Here is a 24579-nt window from a genome sequence, read left to right on the forward strand (position 1 = left end):
AAGACAGGAAGTAGCAGGCACTGCCAGCTTGTTAATAGAGTCAAATGAGCTGAAATGTGCTTTTCGTTGAATTGAGACGGGTAAGTGATTAAGGCCTAAAGCCCGGAACTGTTGGCAAAGAGCCAAGCGCACTGCGAAGGCTGAGAGGGGGAACATTTGGTGGGCATGTAACTGAAAACTTATTTTCATAATTTGGTTGTATAATCTTTGGATGCCAAAATGAGGACACAATGTCATTTAGAATGTTTATCGAGTACAGCTATAAGACAAAGACCCTGCTCGTTTAAGGCCATGATTTCTGCTCATCCTGCAGTGCAGTGCTCTGCTGTAGCCAGCAGAAGGTGATATAGTGCAGCTCCAGAATGTATGCGTGTGATACTGAGGGGGCTGCGTCTGCATTGTGGACCAGATTACTGTACATCTAAAGGCATTACAGTAATCCCATTAAGCAAAAAAAAGTGCAGTGTTTAGTCCATTACAGGTACTGGAAAAAAAGATCTGGAAAATCTGTGGACAGAATGTTTTTAAGTTATGTATTGTAAAGAGAAGTATCAATTTAGACAGCTGATAACATAGGATGTCAAGTCTCTGAATCAAGTTTTTTTTTAAAGACTAAAGAAGTCTGAAAAAATAAAGGATGAAGGCTATAGATGGGTTTGGCAGCACCATTTCCATTGCTCTTATCAGGCAAATGAATAGAAAAATCTTTTGAAATAATCGTATTAAGTTCTGTGGCGGGGTGGATTTGTTTCTTTAAGCTACTGATTGACGGTATGAAAATAGCAATTCGTAGTGTGTAAAAGATTCCTTCACACGTGTCACCTTTCGACCGCACACTCTGCTCCGCTTTGAATGCATGTCGATTTATTTCCAAGGGTTTTGCACTAAGTGCCATCTGGCGATTGGTTTGCAGTGTTTCGACTCCCTCACTCTTTCCTCGCTGCTAAAACCCCTCACTTTGACCAGCTCTGACACACACACCCTCTGTTTCTCGCACTATTCCGGGGGTAACTTCGGGCTTCCTTTACCTTTCCACTGATTTGGGAATTTCTCTCCCTTGGAGGTAAGCATCTCTAAATCCTATTAAATACTTTTTTTCATCCTCTCGCTCCGTCTTGCTTTGTGCCTTCATGTTTTGTTCTAACTCTGTTAGTACTAGGGTTTACTGACCAGCCCGCGGAGCTCAGGGGTTTCCCCATCCACGCGTGCATCTTCAAGGGCTCCAGAGGGTTCGGCTTTAATATTGTGGGAGGCAGCAGACCCCAGGAGTTCCTCCAGGTCTATAGCGTAACTCCAGAGGGACCTCCAGCGCTCAGAACAGGTAAAACTGATTGAGTGCTACATGCTGTCTGGAATTGGTTACAAGGGAGATCCTCACATTTGGTACTAAAGCTCATTTTGTAGTAATTATAGATGTGAAATAACTGTGTTATTTTGTTTTAAATATACTCATAAATGATTTGTCTTATATTGGCACCTAGGTGTTTGCATATGTAGTATCCGTAAAACAAGGAAGTCAATTAGTGAATTGAGTGAATGTAGAACATGCCCACTGTAATGTCACACAAGGAAATATTTAGATACTAAATTGTATTTCATAGTTAATTTCTAAACTTTTAAATGCCCTTCAATTCATATATTGAAAGATAGAATCTGTTTATATTTCAATTGCATATGCACATGGTGTTATCACTCTTTTCTTCCCTCACTATCTATCGCTTTCTATCTCCCCCCTTTGGGATTAAAGAGCTGGATTTTTTTTTTTTTGATCTCTCAGAGCAAATGTATATCTCAATCAATCCCTAATCCTAATGGCAAACGCACCATAATCTAGCTATCATTGCACATGCATATGCACTGATCCACTTGCACACATACACGCACATACACGCGCACACAAACAGCTACACAACTCAAATACATTCAAACAGTTATTGCCATCCCAGAAATCTAGAAGACAGGCTGGTTTAGCTGGTTGGCTGGTTTAGAAGGATTAGTTGTTTGGATTAGTCCACATCCCCCCCACACACTGTACAAAATATGCAAAGAGAAATAATTTATGAACTATGCTTACCTGGGGATTTACTGTACATATCAGAGGAAAGTGTTTGTACGTAAAAAAATGTCACTCACACTACATGCATCATTTTATGAACACAGTTGAAATACATTTTCAATAATGAGATTCAACTTCAGGGAATACAGTACCTGTCGTTTGCCGATCCCACATCTGTCAGCTTTCTCTTGTGCCTTCGCAGCGGACCTCCTGGTGTACGTCAACGACATTTGCGTGTTGGGAGTATCTCACAAAGAGGTGGTAGAGATGCTGAAGTCGGTGCCCGTGGGCCACAGTGTAGATGTAGAGGTGAGACGAGGGTATCCCATGCTGTACAACCCAGACGGATGTCCAAAGCCCCTGCTTGGTCTACCAGAGAGTCACGACCACAGCCCACCACCCACCACGACTCAACCTCAGCCTCTGCACCACCGCCACCCTCGCCTGTCGACGCCCACTCCCCAGACACAGCACCTGAACTTCAACGGGGGCCTCAGTGATGAGAGCTACATGGAACCGGGAGTGCTGCTGGAGCTGGACGTCAACGGAAACGCTACCTCCACTCTTTCCAGAATGCCACCTCCCTATAGACGCTCCAGTATGAGCCACGTTGCATCTTCTGTTCCCGTCCGTCCTCCTCGATCTCTGAGGAGCTTGGCCAGGCTGCAGTCTCTAGACCCAACTCTAGCCAGCCAGAGTGATAGCGAAGTGGTCTCAGCCATTGGATCGCACAGGTAAAATTCTAATCTAAGGTTTAATATGAATAACTTAGGGTATTATACCTTATACCCAGCAACTAAATTCCCATGTTTTCTTCTTTATCAGAGCCTCTATGATCCGTAATCACAATAATAACTCCCTCTCAACACCCCCTCATACTTTACGCCATGGAACCTCCAAATCCTCCGAAAGCGACCTGTCCACCTGCACCCTTCCTGGATCCCGGCTGCCCCTTCCTTGCTCGGAGAGAAGACCGTCCTCCTCCCCCGTGGGCCCTCGGGGCTCCCCGTCCCACCTCTTTGGGCCACAGGTGTCCCACCTAAGACCGCCTCCCACCCCGGATAGCCCCCACCATGGAATCAACGGTGTCCACAGCAATGTCACACCCAGCGCCAGCCCCAGCAGCCTATCGTCTCCAGGGGCGATGAGCCTGGGCAGCGGAGGAGGCTGGGGCGGGGGCGGAGGGGAGCTCGTGCCTGTGGCCCTGGCCCAGTGTGAAGGGGACCAAGGCCTGGGCTTCAGTGTGACCGCTGGGGGCCCGGGAGGCAGGATGGCAGTCGTGAAGAGGGTATGGGATAGGAAGCAGTGCAACGCCATACAGCCAGGAGACGCCATCATCAAAATCAATGGTGCGGACGTCCAAATCCTCAGCTTTGCACAGGTAAAAAAAGGGACAAAAGGAATGTGGAATAGGGAGAAGAGGAAACAAGCTATTTTCAGTGATTAATACCTTGCTCCTGACAAAGTGTCAAATACACCATAACAATGACGGCTCCATTGTGTGCATTGTGTTCTCTCTCCAGATTCATAGAGTTCTCCAGGAACACACTAAACTGGGAGAGGTGGTATTATTGGTTTACAGAGGAGGTAGCTGGCATATTCACATTGTCTGTGCACACCATAACATTTATATTACAGTGTAAACACCTGTATTCAGGAATTCTCAGTCATTTTCTGTCCCCTTCACCAGGCATCTACCAATCTTCCGTGTCCCCCAATTCTCCTCGAAGATTACCCCCGCCACTCCTCCACCCTCCTCCTCCACCCGGGGCCTCGGACAACCCCTCCCCGCCCCCGGAGGCCCTGCCGCGGCCCCGCACCTCGCTCAGCAACTCCCCTTCCCCCGCCCCGATGCGCTCCAAACTGGTTCAGAGCACAAGTTTCTTGGAGTCAATTCCAGTGACGCTCACGATGGAACCCAAGGAATGGATGAACACAGGCCTGGAGGACGAAGGCGACAGCTTGGCAGCTCCTCGGTCCAGTCCGCAGAGGAGGGGTGGGGAGCGCTCCCAGCTCCGCCGCGGGTTTGAAGTAGAGCTGAGAAGGACACCCGGGGAGGGGTTCGGATTCGTCATCGCCTCTCAAGATGTGGAGAACGGAAGAGGTAAGAGCGGGCGAAGAGCCTTCACTTGGACTGCACTTCGCTTGTATTGTGTGTGTTACGCATCTATAACAAGTGAAATGCTGTGACGCCGGTTTTTACGTGAGGACACAGGAAGCTTTCACAGGAGTCTTTTAGTCAAAGACCCCTGCTCGACGAAAACATTTCTGGCTCAATGATCAAGCCATTTGGTTACCTGCCCAATTGGTTACCTGCCCGGGTAAGAAGTTCAGTCGAATGTTCCTGTGATGAGGCAGGCCATTAGGTAATTGCAGATTAAAAAGTGGTCACTCTGGCTACTGGCCACTAAATCAGCTGTGATGCGTTGACGATCCCTTTTAGAAGAGGCAATCTGCAAAAGGTGGCTTTTCTAGGTTGGTCTTATCCACAGTGATGAAGGAAACCTGTTTCGCTATACCTTGTTTTTGAAAACTTGAAAAATAAATGTATTTTATTTGGCAGCAAAATTGTACTATTCATAATGCACACACATGCACACACATTAAATGGATTGGCTAGTTAATTCCAAGCATAATCTCTAGATTATGATTTTGTTGCGTATTTGGTTTTCTTTGCTTTGGACTGGATTTGTTTGGATTGAGACAGAGTTTAGAGTTAGTTTGGTTTGGGTTGGATTGCAATGGTTTGGTTTTGATGTGTCACACACCAGCAGCAACAACACATTTGAGCTTTTTAATTAATTTAAGCAGGAAACCTCTTAATATTCCCAGATTGTCCTGCTCCATAGTTTTAATAGTCCAACCCCCCCGAAGGACAAAAAACAAACACTGCGCGAATAGAATGCTAAAGAATGTGGACAATTTTGTCGCATGCTTTCCACCTCAGAGGAGTCAGAAGTGCTCAGTTTTTTATGAATTCACCCTGTAACTCGGCCTCCCCTCCTCTCTCTCGCTCTCTGTTTCTGTCTCTGTCTTTCACATACATATATGCACACTCGGCAGTTTTTGCAGCAGCTGATACCTCATTATTTGAATGTGTGAACATATTTGTGTCCGTGGGCACATTTGCCAAGTGACATACATGCATTTTATATGTAAGAGTGTGTGTGTGTGTGTGTGTGTGTGTGTGTGTGTGTGTGTGTGTGTGTGTGTGTGTGTGTGTGTGTGTGTGTGTGTGTGTGTGTGTGTGTGCACGTGCGTGGGCTGCTACATGTTTTGTTGTGTATCCTATATACTGAAAAAGATCAATGGCATCGATCGTGGGATTACCCTACATGAAGCCCCAGGGTGCCACCCTGTTAAGACCTGAACCTCCACAGCGTTCTGTGGAGGTTCTGCTCTGTGCCGTGGCACTTTCCAAATCACTCTGCTCCCTTTCTGAGGAAGAATAACTGTTGATTTGGTCTCCTGCTCTCATATCTGTCTTACCCATAAGTGCATTAGCTCTGACCTGACGATGCGGTTGATTTATGTTGGTATGTCCATACCCCTTTATTGTTTTCTCAGCACCAAGCTCTTTAATGGCAGATTGGACACGGCATTCCCGTGATATATTACAACCCCTCCCGACTCAACCCTCCCTGTGTCTTCTACTCGGACGCCCTCTGTTCCACTTTGATGCAGTTCAATTTTCTTTATGGCCCTAACATACAGCCACGTTGTCATGGTGAGATTAGTGGTTACCTCTCTATCTCTCTCTCTCTCTCTCTCTCTCTCTCTTGCTCTCTCTCACTCTCTCTCTCTCTCTCTCTCTCTCTCTCCCTCCTCTGTGTCCTCATTCTGCCGCCGCTCACCCCCGGCTCATCACAACATCCAACTCCACATCACTCACTTCACCTTTTCTCTCCACTCAAAACCTTTTTCTCTCATCACTCTTCTCCTTATCGTCTCTCTTACAAGCTCCTGCCCTCTCTCTCTCTCGCTCTCTCCTTCTCTCCCTCCCCCCCTCTCCTCACACCTTTGCTCTGCAGCAGCAGCATTCATTCTTTTTTTTCCAAAAGATTACAATTCTCACTCTTTCCCTCCCCCTCCGTCCCACCCTCCCTCCCTCCCTCCATCCCTCTCTCTCCCTCTCTCTATATCTCTCCCCGAATGCTACGCTGAACATTTCCCTGGTAGAGGAGCAACAGAGGAGCAACAAGAGAGGGGAAACAAAGCCGCAGCTCGGTGTACAAAGCTCGTTCTGCCATAGACCGGATGACGTTCATCTGAATCCCGAAGCCTTCGATCAACCCAGCGCGGACTTTTTGTTTGGATTTTTTTGTTCTTGCGACTCGCTTGCTTATCAGAGAGAGCCATGTTGGAGAGACTGCAGTCTGCTCTGAAAACAGTGAAGGAGTCTAAACGTAATTATTTGTGTGAATTCTCAGTACGTCAGTATGCTGATGGGGCTGTTTAGTTAGCTGTAGTTCCTTAATAACAGAGGTGTTGTAAGTGTTGCTTATGCTTTGTGAGGTAGTGCATCTCTGTGTGTTGTACTGTACAGAATATCTTAAGTTTAAATTCTTTTCAGATAGCAATGTGAAAGTTTTTCATCGGCAGGCTCAACTTGACATGCCAGGGCTTTTAGGCGGCTTATCAAACTGATGTTGTAATCCCACAAGTGGTATACAGATAGTAAGTACACTACAGTAAGAGTGGATGGAGCCCGGGGATTATAACCACAGCGATAAATCATTTTGAAGTCAGGAATATCACCTGCAGCTCCACGCATCGTGCGTGAAGTGATCCACAGCTCAGAGGGCGCTAAGTGTATTGGGTCCATCCGTTTGCGTCTTGATTTATTGAGGGCTATTTTGTTGTCGTTCCTCACATTGCATCAGGAAGGTGAATGTGAATGCGATCCCTTCAATGAACCCTGCAGAGGAGCTGCACAGTGTCAACAGCTTTACCTGTCCTCCCTTCCGTTGGCTGCACGGCAGTTTGGATCCCTGCACTAGCAGCTGTAATATGGAATGCAGAGGGTTTTTTACGATGGTGGGGCGAAGGGCTGTTATCACTCCTGAACGGCGATCAGTTCAGCATGTCAAAAGCTGGCTGGCTGGCTGGCTGGCTGGCTGGCTGGCTGGCTGGCTGGCTGGCTGGTTGAGCTGGCTGCTGGGCATGCTGCAGTGGGATTACTCTGGACAGGAGAACACGGAGACCCAGAGGAAAAGACACTAGGATTTAAAACAGTCCATGTTTGGATGAAACTGTGTGTGTGTGTGTGTGTGTGTGTGTGTGTGTGTGTGTGTGTGTGTGTGTGTGTGTGTGTGTGTGTGTGTGTGTGTGTGTGTGTGTGTGTGTGTGTGCGTGCGTGCGTGCGTGCGTGCGTGCGTGCGTGCGTGCGTGCGTGCGTGCGTGCGTGCGTGCGTGCGTGCGTGCGTGCGTGCGTGCGTGCGTGCGTGCGTGCGTGCGTGCGTGCGTGCGTGCGTGTGTGTGTGTCTGCGTGTGTGTGTGTGTCTTTGGGCACTGGCGTTAAATTATGATTTTTTTTTATGCACGATAAGAAGAGTATTTGCAAAGCTGCCTTGGCTTTGATTTGACCCGATTGCCGCTTCTGCCTGGGTCACCCAGATTAGGCCGTGGATTGGAGATGTCCCTCGGCTGTGATTCGTAGACTCTGCTTTTTAACCGGATGAGCATCCCGGTGTGATTGACACACACCACATGTGAAGGGTTCACAACCCCACAGCCTAATTAAAACAATGTCACATTTTCACACTTTCTAGGTGCTGTTACTTTTCTCTTTTGTCCTGCAAGGGTATAGAAGTAGGAGTTCTGTGACCTGTCTGGCTGATCGCCTGCTGGATGACAGTCGGAAAATGTTTATGCTGCCTGATGGGTTGTATGAGGACATTGGCAAGGAGTTGGAGGAGCCAGCTGTCATGTCACCAAGGCACAGTGTTATGGGAGGCGGTCAGGGAGAGACTAATAGGGGGTTTAGGAACATACCAATAGGAAGGGAGGATAGTCTGAAATACAAACAGACGGAGAGATGTAGATCCTCAGAAATACGGTAAGAAGATTTTTCGTTAGTGCCGGGGATTAATAGAAGTACGTTTATTTTTAGACCTGCTTTGTGTTTCCACAGACATTAACTTTACCTTATTTAGACAAAGACGTTATTATCAAATTCCAGCACGAAAAGGCTAATTGCATTTGTCCCTGTGAGTGTCTAATACTTCAAAACTTGCAAGTAATAACATGCTTAGTTGACTGAATTGCACTGCATTATGGAAGTTAGTGTTTGAAGTACTGTAGAAGTGGAGGTTGTGTGTGTGTGCCAATGCACGTTTCGGAGAAAACAGGTTGATATAGAGTGCGAGGGAGAGACAGAGAGAGAGAGAGTTGAGAGTGCTGCCCATGGCATATTAAAATCAGGCAGGATCAAGCAGAACGCTGACATTGTCTAAAGTCAGTTTAAAAATATCTGTACTTTGAAACTGATTGGTCTTGCGTGGGATATAAAATAACCCCTGAGAAAAGATGTGCGCTCAATCTGAGCTTGTGGCAGCTCGTACTTGAAGGGAAAGACAAATCAATGAGTGGAGCAAATGGTTCCTGGTGTGTCAGCGGACGGGAGATTGATGGGTGGATGAAGGGGAGAACAGTTTCAAGGAGACGGGGGGGGGTTATTTATGATACAAACCCTGCCAAAACACAAGCCAGGCTTAATTACAGCTTGTTTTAGGAAATTTGGCGGGTACCCCTTGAAGAGCCTTGTTGAATGAACACTTCCTCCAGCTTATATATTACCACATTTGACCCCCACCCTTAAATCTCCGCCTTGAATTAAGAGAAAAGTTTCATGTTGTCCAAAAAAACGTTTTACTCTTAGCTTCTCACAAAAAAACAGAAGTGGACAGTGTATTTAAGATGTTGTACTAATTATAAGTATTAGTATAGATGACAGATGTGTAAAAATACTATTCTCAAAAACTTGTACTATTGACTTTTAAAAGATCTTTGATCCTTTCCTCCTGTTATAGCAACAGTCAAAAGAATGTATGCCTGTATCTTCTCATGTACATTTACATTTTAGTCAAAGCTCAACTCTGGGATTCTCTTTGAGGAACATTTTTTAAAGCGTGGTTTCAAAGGAGCGCTGTGTAACGATCAGAAGATCTTAAAGTAACCGAGTAGCGTTCACATTATGAATATTTAAACAGACTTGTGTTTTCCCTGTCTTCCGCTTCTTCTCAGCTGCCTCCCTTCTGCCCCACCGCTTTGTGACGGTGCGCCGCGGCAGCCCGGCGGCCAGGAGCGGTCAGATCCGTCCCGGCGACCGGTTAGAGGCGGTGGAGGGACGCTCCGTGGTGACCCTGCCTCACCGTGAGCTGGCCCACATCCTCCGCAGAGCGGGAAACACTCTGCGACTCACCATCGTTCCGCGGCCAAGCACCTGTAAGTATTTTGCCCAGCTGATGAATACAAATACACACGTACAGGGAGTCTGCTTTTCATGTCAGACGTGTCAACACCAGTCGTCCTCTGTCTAGACTCTTCCAGCCTCTCTGAGTCACCTGACTTTGACCCGAGTCACAGAAGCAGGAAAGGTCATAGGTCGCGCCCAAAGGTGAGGGTAGCACCATTCATTACGTGTACCTAAGTGAGAGGAAGTGAATTCATGGCTCTGTCTCTGCTCCTCTTCGAACTACTTTTCTATTTCCATGTCTTCATCTTAATTAAATTGATTGGATCCCTGGTTTAGCTCATTTCATCCCCCTTCCACTTTTGGATTTTTTGTTCATCACTTCAGAAGTTATGATGAATTTTTAAAACCTACCCACCTCCTCTCTCAACCTGTTCCTCTCAGCACGACTCCAGGTATTACAGTGTGGACCTGGACCGCGGCCCCACGGGGTTCGGATTCAGCCTGCGGGGGGGCAGTGAATACAACATGGGCCTCTACGTCCTGGGACTGATGGAGGGGGGCCCGGCCTCGCGGAGCCACAAGATGCAGGTGTGCACGTGTCTTCATGGCTTCATGGTCACCGCTTTATTCCACTGTTCTTTTTGTTGTGCTACTTTCACAGACCAGATGTAGAATGTAGATGTAGATCATGCAATCTACCAGAGGGATTGCAAACTGCATGATTTATTTTCCATGACACGTGTGTGTGCGTGGTGCGTGTGTGCGTGGGTGTGTGTGTGTGTGTGTGTGTGTGTGTGTGTGTGTGTGTGTGTGTGTGTGCGTGTGTGTGTTTTGGCTGGTAGGTGAGCGACCAGCTGGTGGAGATCAACGGAGACAGCACAGCGGGGATGACCCACAGCCAGGCCGTGGAGCAGATCCGGAGGGGAGGCCGACGGATTCACCTGGTCCTCAAGAGGGGAAACGGCTACGTGCCCGACTACGGTAAGACCAGCAGGAGAGAGGAGGATGGATGGATGCCAACATGCGCCTCATCACAAGGAAAACAACCACACCAACCACAGGCAACAGTTACTTTTCTCTGCAGCTGCTCATCGTCTTTCTCTGGTGTTTAATCTCTTCTGTCCTTCTTATCTAGGCCTGATTTCAACATTGTCGATTTTTTTAACGCTCCAATTCTCTTCTCAACTCCTTACCTTTCTTCCTTTTGGGATTGGATCTCCTCCTCTGTTAAACTTTTCTCATATGTTCAATCTTCTCTCACCTGTTCACGCCCCTCCACTCTTTTATTTATTTTCTTCTTCAAACTTCTCTCTCCTTTCTGCTCCTACTTCCTTTTCCTCTCTCTCTCTCTCTCTCTCTCTCTCTCTCTCTCTCTCTCTCTCTCTCTCAGTGGAGCTCTCCAGCTTGTCTCTATGTATGACCAACTCCAAACTAGGCGAGCCTTGCTTCTATGTCATTGGACGGACAGAGAATACGCGGTTGGTAATTGTTCCTGTTAGTTCTCCCATTTTCTGTCTCTACATTCCTCTACTCTGTCCCCGCCGGTGTCTTGTCATATTTTACAGCATGGGTTCTCAGTTGGTTTCATATCGAGGCCCTCCCCAAATAGACGGACATTAGGCCCCGGGATTCCATTTGAAAATATAAAAAAAAAAAACCTGTTTAAATAATGAATTCAAACACATAAATGATTTGGATCCCCTTGACCCTTCTAAACCTTTTCTTTGAGAGGCCGACTTGAGAACCACTGCTCTCTGGACTGTGTCACTGTATGTGTCGATCGTCCTAAACGTGTGACACTGATCATCTTGAGCATTATTACTGTCATTTAATGAGTTTATCAGTTTGCACCAACAAAATACAGATATATTGTGAAGAATTTAATAGTATTGGCCAGATTTTAAACAGCTGACTCACGCCTTAAAATGGTAAAAATGATAAATAAAATCATCCATCATCCATTGGCCACAACTTACAATACACTTAAAAAATGACATACCAGGCAGAATAGTGCTGTATCATCGGTTGTTGTGCAATAATGAAGAAACTTTTGGCCGTAACATTAAAAAGAGCAGCTGTAGTTATACAAGCTACTAATGCAGTGTTTACAAAGATAGACTCCCTGCGTGTTGGAGGCCATTAACCAGCATATTACGTAATGCTCTCCCCATTTCTCTCTCCCTTCCTCTGTCTTCTCTCACCGTTCGATCTGATTGCAAATCCCCACCCCCCCGCCTCCATGCGCGTCTAGGCCATGAGCACAGAACCACCACCCCCTCCCCCCCACGACACCCCAAGGAGCAGAGTGTGGCTGCAGTAGACACGGCCAAGCAGAGGGGGCGCGCTTCGAAGACGAAGAGGAGGGCCAGGTCTTCAGACGGACGGGAGAGAAAGAAAGGACGGGAGAAAAGCCAGAGGAGGGGGCACGATGCGGGGGTAGAGGGAGGACCGGGGACAGAGAGCCTCCATGAAGAGGGCGCCGAGCACAGGAAGGCATCTCAGATGGCAGGGGACAGGAGGAGGAGAGGACAATCTTACAGTTTACCCAGAGATGTACTCAGGGGCCATGATGACAGCAATGTGAAGGCAGGGACAGGGAGGGAGAGGGGGAAGGGGAGAGAGAAGGAGAGGGGGAGGGGGAGGGAGAGGGAGAACAGGAGAAGCCTAAGCCATGAAAGAAAAAGCAGAAGCAGGGAGGTGGCTGGAGAGGCAGCAAGTAGTGAGCAGGTACAGGAGAGGCTCTCAGCAGAACAATCAGAGGAGGAGGAGGAGGAGGAAACTCAAAGTGTGCAAGTAGAGCAAGAAGAAGGGAACCAACAGGTTGTATTGCCCATTCCTAGTCCTAACCACAGGCTCCCCCAACCAAATAAAAGCAGCAAATGGAGTGATGACGGGATAGACTGGGCCAGAGAGGTGCGGAGACAAGGAGGGGAGGTGGAACCTGAAGGGGCAGTGGGAGAGGTGGAGTTGTTGTATAAAAAGCAGAAAGAGGAGGATGTGCGGAGTGAGTGGGCGGAGAGGCCTGAGCCAGACCTGGTTGATCCCCTGTCGCAGAGAAAGCCCTTCTCCTTCCTCACCTCCACGCTGTCCACACCGCAGCAGCTGGAGGACGGCGAGTCCGAGTCTGGAGCCAGCCTCTCTGATGACAGCATGTCTGCTGCCAGCATCTCAGGCCTTTCTCTGGCAGCCAGAGGAACAGATGGGCAGAGGGCCGGTGTGCTACCGGGCCCTTGGCTCACTCCTAGTCGGCAGAGAGCAGCTCAGGTCATAGTGGGGAGCGCGGCGCCCAGCAAAGCTAATGGACAGGGAGGAGCTTCTTGAGTTTTACCAAGTGACGGGAATAGAATAGATGATGAAAACCGACCCTTTCCACAGAGGTGTCCTATCAGGGCTGTAGCGGCCATTTGCAAGTGTCAGTGCGCCAATATAGATAATACTTTGTCTACGCTGGTTCACTGGCATACTCAAATGGAACTGTCCCAAACTTCATGTTATGAGCTGAACATGTTTACCCTGCTAGGCTACCGATCTGAAAAGGGTCCATTGTATCATATCCAGACACAGAGAGAGAGACGGTAAAAGCTCAGTTTGACACAGTGCTTACTTTCTCCAGCTACCCACACCCAGCATCACAGTTTTCTCTGTCACATTTGATATCTGCAGTAATATAAAGTACTATTCTTTGTGCCTTTTTACACATGACCTCCAGCTGATGCTTAATGTTGATATTACTTGTCAATGTTGATCATGTTAACTTTGTAAATAGTTTTGGGGCCAACATAGTGACATAAAATCTATTCCAATTATTTTTTGAAACAGCAGTCACCTTTCCTTGTTCTGGGATCTGTTGCTCTCGTCATGTTTCATTCCCACCACAACTTTTGCAATACACAGTATGTCAGAGACATTTCAAGGGCACAACGAGGTTTTTAGCCGACGTCCTGTCTGCCCATGGTTACTTCTTGTTTGCCTCTGTGGTGGTCTCAGTGTTTTTATCCTTTTTACTCCCCCTACTGGAGAGAGAGTGCATAGACTTGTACCTCATGATAAGAGCAAGCAATAACAGTCCCAAGACCATGAGCCACTCTTGTCCACCATGCTATGTTGCTAAAGTTCAGAGGGAAGTTTGGTCATAAAATGAAAATAAAATATATATCTAATATATCAATAATTATGAAATAATATAGTGTATAATGTCTCATTTTTGTTAGTCTGTCGTATGGAGACCTGCATATACTCCTACTGTGGCCCCATGTATCTGATATGATGGTGGTGGATATTATTGTAAATCGCCTTTGAAACTATATTCTGTTAATATTTATATAAAAATAAATTACAAAACATATGGTAAATACTATACTCATTGGAGCGCCGGGATGATTCGCATAATACATCATCATATGCCCAGATATAAAGACTGAAACATATGTTACTCTTTGAAATTATTGTTCAATGTGTGACAATGTCATTAGTATCAATTCTTATATTTATTAAGGATTATAATGTATACACAGATTAAAAATTATATTATATCTTGTCAATGTCTTTTTAAAATGAATGTTTTGTATTTTGCTGCTTGAGCGTGGATTAGGATGTGCTGTGTTCTATTAACTCATTGTAAAAGTCAGGAAAAGATGCCAAAAGTATGCATCCAGCATGCATATTTCCAGTACTGTTAAAAATGTGTATCTGAGCATAGAATAAAACACTATCTAGATTCTAGATGAAGTGCTGTGTCCATAGTGCCGAGTATTGTTGCCTTGGTAACATAAACCACATTATCCTAACCACAGAATTTTTTTCCTACTGTGAAAACCTTTGCTCCAAGATCTCTAATGCTTGAAGGTGGGTGTGTCATTAAGTCATTTCACATACGCCATGCAAGGTTCTTACTCTAAATCCACGGAAAGCCTCTGCAGAAGCAGTGTTGCATCTGGGATGTCAATTAGCACATCATTTTAATTTTCTCCCACTCTAAGGCCCTTTCTGGGAAGACAGGAAGCAATATATCATCTATCTAGATGAATGCTGTGAGATATTATTTTTATACAAATGTTTTTTGAAGTACTCAGGTTTTCCGATATTTCGCTCGAGACAAGCAGAGAAGCTACAGAAAGCTGCAGAATGGCTCTGTGCACAACCATGTCACACAGTTTTAATTATTTTTTCATCTTAGCTACTCCAGAGTCCGTCAGACTGAAATCCAGCAGGTATTTGTGTTGATCGGAGCATCATTCTGTGAGTGAAGTCATTCCTTTGATTTAAGACAGAGATAAACAAAGTGGAGAATTTTCATGAACTGTTTAGTGTATCCAGTGCTCATGCTTTCTTATTGCGCACGGTGGTGTCAAACCCAACATTTCCATAAGTCCTAATCCGGTGTAACATTGTTCTACATGAGAGTTATTTTATAATATTTGGTAATGTTCTTTTTTTAAGCTTTCATTTTGTATCACAGATATGTGGCTACAAACAAACAGATATATGGATAATAAAAACTGCAAATAAACTGATATTGTTTGATGTAAATACTGAGGTGTCATGATTTTGCCAACAGACGGTAGATGGCAGCAGCATTTTATATTTCAGCCACTGTGTGTGTGCGTGCGAGTTTTCGGGTACGGAGAATAGGCGTTAGACAAATATATTTTAAAATGACGTCTGTTTGCTGCAGATGCGTTCACTTGGCTGCAAACACAAACACACACACAGACACACGTGTGCACTGTGCACGTATACACGCCGTGTCAGGCCGGATATCAGCACTTTAGGAATGTCACAAAAAAAAATAGAAAAAGAGTCAAACTGCTTCTCGGGGACACGTCACGTCCCCTTCCACAGAGTCCGGAGGTGCGTCTTCATGAAGCAGAATCAGAATACATGTTAGAGCAGCGAACAGCGTTTTCACATACACGACAAGGAATCTGTGTTGGAAATAGCTCGCGCATTGTAGACTACACTACACCGACGAATAGCATAAACAAGGGATGCTTGACACTCTTAAAAAAAATACAAAATATGAATGAAGATTAGAACTAAAATCCAAATGAAATAAATCCAACGACAACAAAGCAAACCTTTTCCTAGAACACACCGGGGGGGGGGGGGTGAGTCATTGAGTCAACTTAAAAACAACTGTACAACTGTTGTTCGTCAACTTACTATGAAATGGGCACAAGGCGTCAATTCCAAGTTCCAAGTTGAGATTCAACCTGTTCATTTGAACCAAGGTGTTGATTTATTGATTTATTGATTGATTGATTTTTCTTCGTTCGTTCGTTTGTTTGTCGCTCTGTTTTTCACACGGATCCGATAAGCGACCCGATCGCACCGGCGCCGCCGCCCGCTCGCCCGCTGCACGCGCAGGCGCCCTGCGGAGGGGCAGAAGCGCGCGCGCGTGCCGGTGCCGGTGCCGGTGCCGGCGCGTCTGCGTCTGTGCGTGTGCGCGCGGGCGGGCGCCCCAGTCGAGGTTTGACGCGCGCGAGGAGCGAGGTACCGGTTGGCACGGTACGGATTACCGCTTGAGCCGCCACCGCGCAGCGAGAACTTTTTTCATTCTTCTTCTTCTTCTTCTTCTTCTTCTTTCCTCTCTTCTTTTCTTTACGGGCGGACGGGCGGGCGGGGTGGGGAGCGTTTAACACACGCGACTGGGGGACGCGGCCGCCGCATCTGGAGTACCGGGAACAGCGTTAGAGATTTAGGAAACAACTAGAGGCCGAATCGCCGCTTGCGAAGAAGTCGGACTCCCCCCGCCGGAAAACGTCCCTAAAGTTGAGTCCCGAGATCCGTCTGGGCGGATGCGCGACGCAGGGGCAAGCCGCGCACCGTCTTCGCGGTCAAATACAAATGACTGGAGGTAAACTGATCGAGACACTGGATGTGGTTTGGTGTTATGGTGTTATTAAATAGTCGCCCGTCATACTTACTTTATATGTTGTAAAAAAAAAAAAAAGAACTAGAAAAAGAAAAAGAAAAATCAAGCCATGGGGTGAAAGACAGACGACGAGGGACTGCGGGGACGCACACGACGTGGGAGGGAAGTGGATCTTCTGTGTTATGTAATGTGTGACAATGTCTGATCATTAGAGGTAGATTACATTTAATGACAGCTTTGTGCCCTCCCCTGTCACCCGGGTTGTGAAAACGGGGCTGTGCTGTCGTGTTTCCTTTCCTTTTCATTTCAACAAAGAGTAGCCACATAATTTGTAACATAACTTGTCCCAAGTTGAAGAACAGATTCATGTAAAAAAAAAGTCCTTTTTATCTCATTGGGGTTGCTGTTTCAGTGATGCGAAAGTCACCAGCACCCTGTAGTCTTTAAATATATAGACTATATATTTATATATATATATATATAGATATATATAATATATATTTTTTTTTCCTGAGCTTTTGGTTTATACATTTCCAATGAAACATGATTTCCCAAAAGCTTGATATCAACATGAGGCTCCTAGTGGCTCTTGGAAATTTGACAATCACTGACACCATGAGCTGTGTGAGGTTTCAGCTCTCTTCATGGCATGGCAACATTTTAATGGGTACTGAAAAGCAATATTTTTTGTAATTGAGATTTGGGGGTATGTAATCACTCAGAAATGTTCACCTATATTTGTGTGACTTATTGTTTCTGAACCTCTGAAGCCAATAGTCAGGCTCCTCTAGAGCCCCCGTCCATCCGACCCTCCCCGCCCCCTACTTATCAGGGCTGGTGGGGGGGGTGGATCTGGCCCTTCGGGGCCCAAGACTTGGTGCCGGTGGCGGTACCTTCAAGGTAGGCCTCCCATGATGGAGACCAGCCCTGAGAGCCCCAATCGGGCGGTGGAGTACCTCTTGGAGCTCAACAACATCATTGAGAGCCAGGCCAAGCTCCTGGAGACCCAGCGGCGGCGCATCGAGGAGCTGGAGGGCCAGCTGGACCGGGTAACCCGGGAGAACCAGGACCTGAGGTTGGAACGGAGCCCGCGGACCACTGGCTCTGACACGCCGGATCAGAACCACAACCAGCCCCTCTCCCTGCCCATCCAGCATGGCAGTGCTGGTGGCACCACGGCAGTACCAACGGCAACAGCAGCAGCAGCAGCAGCAGCAACAGGAAGCACCCCTGGGCCTAGCAGAGAGAGGAGGACCCACACACGGCTGACCCGAGGTCTGTCCTGTGGCTCCTCCACAACCGAACGAGCCGAACGGCTAGAACGCACCGACAGCACAGACACCAACACCAGCTCTACCATACGCAGAAAGTAAGTTCCCTTGAGCATAAGGCATTGTCTGACATGTTGGCTTGTGTGGCCTATGTGTTACATTACAGGTGCTGCTCTTTCTGTAGATGTCCTGTTTCTGGTTGGTTTGGTTTACCAATGGACATTCTCACTCAGGAATCCACTGAATAATAATGTGTACAGTTATTGGGCTACGTAGCCGCAGACCGGTCAGATTGCCCATGCTGACCCCTGTCAACCGCCGAAAGCGCCTACAATGGGCAGGTGAGGGTCAGAACAGGACCATTGAGCAATGAAAGAAGGTGGCCTGGTCTGATAAATCACGTTTTCTTCTACATCATGTGGATGGCCGGGTGCGATGTGGGGATGGGATGGATTGAGCAGCCACACCTGATCTGGATCTAGGTGATTGGGTTAGGGTGGCTGCATACCTGTTGCTCATTGGTTGGGCTAATGAGCAGCAGGTTAAAATCCCCATCCTCACACTCACTCAGGATAGGAGCCCTGTCATGTCTGCTCCTTGCTAATTCCACCCAGCCTCCTCTCCTGAGTGAGTGTGAAGATGGGGGTTTAAACCTGTTGCTCATTAGCCCAACCAACGAGCAACTGGTATGCAGCCACCCTGACCCAATCACCAAGATCCGGGTCAGGTGTGGTTGCTCAAACCATCCCATCCCCACACCACACCGGGATTAGGGTTGGATCCGATCAAGCATCTGTGGGATGTGCTGGAACAACAACCCAAATCCATGGGGGCTCCACGTTGCAATTGACAGGACTTAAAGGATCTGCTGCTAATGTCTTGGTGCTAGATACCACAGGACACCTTCAGAGGTCTTGTGGAGTCCATGCCTCGACGGGTCAGAGCTGTTTTGGCGGCACACAATATAAGCAGTTATTAGTGGTGGTATTAATGTTGTGGCTGATCAGTGTATGTGTGAGATGGAAGCAAGCAGAGAAACACACTTTTTCTCACATGCCCCAGATTTTTTGATACAGAAGTTCAATGCACATCGCAGCGTGTGGGCTGCTCACTGTACTTGTGCCCCGTTGGTGTATGTTTTTTCGTGTGTGTGTTCACAGGAGGTCATTTGATTTGTGTCAAGATATCCTGGTCGATCATAGGAGGTGTGTAGGAGTTGAATCGAGGATCGTTGCTCTGTGAACTGTTTGCTGGTTGGTTTCAGAGAGGGATTTTTTTGCACAAAAAGCTGGAATCTTGGAAAGAATTTTGGCAAACAACAAGAAAATGTATCTCCACTTTTACCTCAACAGAAATACTTTACACACACACACACACACACACACACACAGCTTTTTTTGGGGGTAAGGGCTTGGTTGGCTGGGGGTGTCAAATTATCATATTCTTGTGTATTGAATACACAAGAATAACAGTAACTGTAACTTTATGGTCTATTTAAATTAACTTGATTTTTAACTCTGTTTAAATTATCTTTGCTTTCAACTTTATTCATTATTTATCATGCCAGCCAAAGGCAGCAACCGGGTAAAAAAGATCTCTGTGAAATTAAACGGTTCCGATTTTTGTGACAGTTCACAGTTCACCGGTCATTGTTTCTAAAATTATTAATATCAATGATAATCCAAGCGTTCATTAATAATCATTCGTCAGCGGTACCAGGATTTACCGTCTCACTGTTTGTCAATTCAGAGTGGACCAAACCCCCTTATTGATCAGAGCCATCTTTTCTATTTCCATTTGCTGTCTCATTGTTCCGCTCCTCTCAGCCCATGGGGCTTGTTAGTCATTGGACAGAAGCACATATTAGTTATTTATGTGGGTGTTGAATTGCAAATGTAGATCTTGCAGATTCTCTCTGGTTAATTACCAGCTGAAATTGTATGTGGTTTTGATTCCGATTCAGTTGGACATTTCACAGAACGTGTCATGTTTGATAACGGGTGAGAACCAGCAAAGCCACATTGTCCCCGTCTGGCTGTTACTCCGCCTAACCCGGCGTTGGCCTATCCACTTATATCATTGAGAGAAACAGGAATTGGCTAGCCTGTGATACCGGCTCCGTTAAAAAACAAGAGATCCTTGTCACTTGTTGTCGCTGCGAATGTGGCTCAAAGAAGAGAGGGAGCGAGGATGAAACAGAAGAAAGGAGGAGGAGGAGGAGGAGGTGGGGTGTGAGAGGAAAAAATTACAGCAAAGGAGGGACCTCATCCCAGCGTGCTGCACTCTAAAAGGGAAAAGGTGGAACACACACACTGGTCTGCCATCTGTTAGAGAGAGAGAGGGAGAGAGGGAGAGAGAGAGGCAGGCCTGTCTGGTTGGTTCAGCTTTCTAAAGCGGGCGTCCTCATCACTGGCCTGCGTCCTTGCGGCCTACGGTTCGCCGACGAATGACCGGTGCGATGTTTTCCAAACCCCGCGGTGAAGGAGTCAAAACAAAGCAGCTCATCTCCCTCTCCGCTCAAACAGCTGTGGTAAAAACCTATCCTCCACGCTGCCCCGCCCCCCTGCCCCCCCGCTAATGGCAGTGTGAACAATGTGAGTCTCGGGCCTCGGGCTCAGCTGACATCTGACGTTGAGTCTCCGCTCTAAGAAGCAGTGGTGGTTTGGAGGGCATCGCCACAGCGCAGTGTGAGCGCAGCAGATGTTTTGTGTTGTTATTTTGGGAGAGGTCATGCGAGTGTGTCTGCATCGTTGCCTGTGTGTGTGTGTGTGTGTGTGTGTGTGTGTGTGTGTGTGTGTGTGTGTGTGTGTGTGTGTGTGTGTGTGTGTGTGTGTGTGTGTGTGAGTGTGATGGGGGGGGGGGGGGTAGTGTATGGAACGGGGAGGGATACATGGAGAAGGAGTATAAGAGATTAATTAGTGTGACCAGAGTATAATTACTGCTGGCCGAGGGGTGGTGATTGCTCTGTGTGTGTGCACGTGCATGCGCATGTGCATGTGTACTGTGCATATACCTGTACATACAGTATATACAGGATTCTTACCAGGTCCTTGAGGGGCTTGAATTGTGTCCTCAGAAATTTAAACTGAATGTAAAATTAATTTAACTTGAAAATAGCCCCTTTTATGCTGAAGTGATTGAAAAGTCCTTGAAAATCACTCCGTAGATGGCAATGAGATAAACCATATATATATTCAACATAGATATACTAATATAAATAATAGACAATGAGAAGAGATCACATTTAAAATTGATTGTATTTGTTTTTGCGTCCTTGAAAATGGAAAATAAAATAGCGCTTCGAAGGTATTTGAAAGTCCTTGAATTCCATTCTGTGATGCCAGAATGAACCCTGTATCACCTGGGAAGTCTGTTATGAGGCGTCTAATGTGACCCTGGTGACCAATGGACTAGCGTGAGACTTCCCACTGCAGGGGTGTAATATCACATCTTCTGTTATGAGTTCACCTGGCCGACGGGACAGACAGGACCAGCTGGAGGTCCAGGTGACGGCAAGTGCCCCGCGTCGCTGCAGGTTGTCGACGCGCCAAGCTGAGTTACGTAACACAGAGGAGAGGAGGAGAGAGAGGAAAAAAAAGAAAAGAAGGGCCATAACTCCATTTTCCTTCCACCCTCCTTCACCTCGTGCTCACTACCGTGGCAGGAGTGCTCGTAAGCCTCGGAAGAGCGTGAGCCGAGGGGCTGGAGTCTCTCCTCATCTGTCTCTTCCCCTGTTGTTGTTGCCCCCCCCCCTCACTCACACACACACACACACACACACAGCCATACATACACACAATCACGCGAGCACACACAGTCTCCCTCCCTCCCCACAAAGTGAGTTACCAATCATTTGTTTTGCAATGTGGGATATGGTAATGAGCTTTTGTTTCAGTGGAAGCTAATTTTGTATTACACGCGTTATTTCTCTCTCTCTCTCTCTATCTATCTCTCTCTCCCTCCCTCTGCCTTTCGGTTCTTGCTCTCCCTCTCTTATTCTGCCTTTCCTCCTCACACAAACACACGTACGCACGCACACAAATAGACACACACACACACACCCTCCCTCCCCCTCACGGTTTCTGTTTCCCACTGCTGCAGATATGACTCAGAGAGAAGCCGCAGAAATTACTTTTGTGCTGTTTTCTTCCTCTCTCCCTCTCCGCTCCTCTCCTTCCTCGTCCTTTTCTTTTGAGTGAAGGAAGCGCTTCGGTCATTGTTGACAACGATAGCGACGGTCACCTGTTTCGTCCTCTTGTTACCTTAATTGCAGCAACACCTTTCCCAAATGGTGATTCACGCAAGCATTCAGAAGTGTATTTTCAGCCACATAGGAAGGAGGAAACAGTGGTGGTGGTGGGGGGGGGGGGGTTGGCTCTGGGCAAAGCTGAGCCTTTCTTGACCCACTCTAAAAAGGCTCCATGCTATGTGATGTAAGATAATCCGTTTGCTCTGGACCCACCACTCATAGAAACACCCTGAAGCCCAAACTGGCATTCCAAAAAGCAGAGCGCCCCCTATCTTTATATTCAGTATTTAGAAGGAATTCAGCACATTAAGCCTATCGCTTTTTTAATTATGGCCAGAGCTAAAATACTGCATAAGAATAACCTCACTCATGATTATCAGGATGATGCTCTGCTTTACATGAATCTAAATGATGGATGTGTGTAGGTGGGGAATGTATGTGGGTGGTGCGCTCGCCTCCCAAAAGCTTGTTCCAAGGCAGCGCCAGTGTTTCAGGACGTATCACATGCAAAGCCAGCATTATATGATATCAGTCGTACACAGTCACGTGTCGCTGAGTATTTACAGTTTGCGCCGTGCCAGTTTCAACCTCAACCAATGAACCGTGAGCAGCCTCCTGGCTGTCTCCAGGGTCGCCTGACCAGCGTCCCGGGCTCTCCCTGCATATGGTCACAGTCAACGCACGGAGTCACTCGGGACTTTCAACCCAATGCACATAGTGTCTGTCTGCTTACTGCTGCCTCAAGAGTCACATCACTCAGCTATCCATGTGGAGTCCATCTCCATCCATGTGGACTCCATCTCTATCCATGTGGAGTCCATCTCTATCCATGTGGAGTCCATCTCTGTCCATGTGGAGTCCATCTCTTTCCATGTAGAGGCGGGAGTGCAAAGAGGCAAGTGAGTAACACGGCTGCAGAGAAAACCGTGAAAGAATCGCAATAACTATGGTTGCTGTGGAAACTATGAACCTTTACCCTAGACAAATGCTATATTGCAGAACTCCTCCTCTCTCTTCCTCACCTGCCGCCCCCCGGGGACCCTCCTCCAACATCCACGCCGTGACAACAGCAGTTGTACACAGATAATAACCATTCAAGCGGGAGCACACGGTATGGTGAATTGGGAACAGGTTCACAGTGTTTTGTTATCGTTGCACAGGGGAGTATCCGTTTAGGTCAAACATCGCTCTCACTCTCTGAGTTTGACACAGAGGAGCAGCTTGTGCAGCTCGGAGCTATGGATTAGTGTTCATAAAACGACACTTTCCCAAAGCCCCTTCCTGATTGTTCAGCTGCTGTAGCTATTACTTTATTCATTCTCTTTCCAATTCAAATGCCGATAAGCAATACTTTGAGGCCGGATGTTAGTCCGACACTCTTGTGCATGCTCCATGGAGCAGAATAGGGAGACTGGTTACCGTGGGAACACTGTGAGCTCTTCTGTGAAGAACTCTGTGGGCGAGAGACATAGAATCGAGAGAGGGAGCAGGGCGAAAGACAGAGGCAGGATTGAATGATGGAGAGACGGGAACGGAGGGGCGAGTTGAAAAAGGACAGCTCTGCTGTTTCCATGTGTTCCTTGCGCTTCTGGTCACACACGTGTGAACATGCTTGAGGATGTCTCTATGGCGACCTGCATGGCTGTTTTATTGAATTAGATCCTTTCACACTTCTCACACAATTTTCTTTTTGAACGAAACCTAATGATTTTATTTATGAACTGATGTTAAATTGAAACCCACATGGAAAGAAAAAAACACAATTACACTCCACACACACACACACACACACACACACAAACAAGCTCAAAGAGCAGAGCAGGTGCTGCTGTGTGTAGTTACTTGCGTGCGTAACTGTAACTGTGCCCCTCCTCGTCAATGTTTTCGCCTGGCACTTAGTGCCAAACGCCCACACAGGCAGTCCGCACTGTTGCCAAGCAGCAGGAGACTCAAGCTAAGAATGGGAAGTGCGAGGGGAAGGGGAGGGGAGGTGTGTGTGTGGGGGGGGGGGGGTGCATAAAAAACACTTAACTTTAGGCTACACCACAGCGTGTGTGGTTATCAAGCGTCTCTTTGACAGTGGTAGTCGACAGGGGCCACGCCATGGAGGTGGTATGACGCAGTGCGCTCCCACACGCTCATCTGTAGACGTTGGAGAGAAAGGGTGAGAGCATCGAAATCGTATTGGAACCGCGCAACACCACGGCTCGGACACCCCCCCCCCCCCAAACACCTTCCAGAAACGTGTGGTTCGGGGGAAGGACCACGCAGAGGAAGCTGCTGACGACATTTCCCGTCTTTCACCGTTTTCTCACTGTCGTCGTTCTTCTATAGATAGACTCACCTACACACTGACGCCCCCCTCCACACACACACACACACACACACACACACACACACACACACACACACACACGCCACACACACACACACACACACAAACACATACACACGCACACACACACAGAGTAGTTTACCACCGCTCCATATCCTATTTCCATTTAATCCATCCTTCATCCATCCCCCCTTTAATCAGCCGTCCCTCCATTCCTTTTCTCTTGATTATTCTAACCCTTGCCCTCCTCCACGCTCAACCTCTCCCACTCTCATGTTCTCTCTCTCCTCCCACTCTCCTCTGCCTCCCTCCCAACCTGCGAGACCCACGGCGTGAAATACGTGGCAACTCGCGCGTCTTCTCCGTTCGCTCGGGCC

At 47.3% G+C, this 24579-nt stretch overlaps 2 protein-coding genes across 2 annotated transcripts in view; both read left to right on the forward strand.

The window, feature by feature from the left end:
- Positions 1-12794, forward strand: part of magixb (MAGI family member, X-linked b) — a gene marked incomplete at both ends in the record, with an annotated part of 33250 nt that extends 20456 nt beyond the window's left edge. Inside the window, 11 exons of the mRNA XM_080015276.1 lie at positions 1160-1321; positions 2259-2790; positions 2882-3437; positions 3580-3643; positions 3747-4160; positions 9302-9502; positions 9598-9674; positions 9915-10061; positions 10316-10454; positions 11725-11842; positions 12326-12794. Coding sequence (XP_079871402.1) covers positions 1160-1321; positions 2259-2790; positions 2882-3437; positions 3580-3643; positions 3747-4160; positions 9302-9502; positions 9598-9674; positions 9915-10061; positions 10316-10454; positions 11725-11842; positions 12326-12794 — 2879 coding nt within the window. The remainder of the gene's footprint in view (positions 1-1159; positions 1322-2258; positions 2791-2881; positions 3438-3579; positions 3644-3746; positions 4161-9301; positions 9503-9597; positions 9675-9914; positions 10062-10315; positions 10455-11724; positions 11843-12325) is intronic.
- A 4467-nt stretch (positions 12795-17261) lies between these two features.
- Positions 17262-24579, forward strand: part of iqsec2b (IQ motif and Sec7 domain ArfGEF 2b) — a gene marked incomplete at its 5' end in the record, with an annotated part of 28216 nt that continues 20898 nt past the window's right edge. Inside the window, one exon of the mRNA XM_080015782.1 lies at positions 17262-17716. Within this exon, the coding sequence (XP_079871908.1) occupies positions 17262-17716 (455 nt within the window). The remainder of the gene's footprint in view (positions 17717-24579) is intronic.

Source organism: Zeus faber, assembly GCF_960531495.2.
Source record: "Zeus faber genome assembly, chromosome: 15".
Lineage (NCBI taxonomy): Eukaryota > Metazoa > Chordata > Actinopteri > Zeiformes > Zeidae > Zeus > Zeus faber.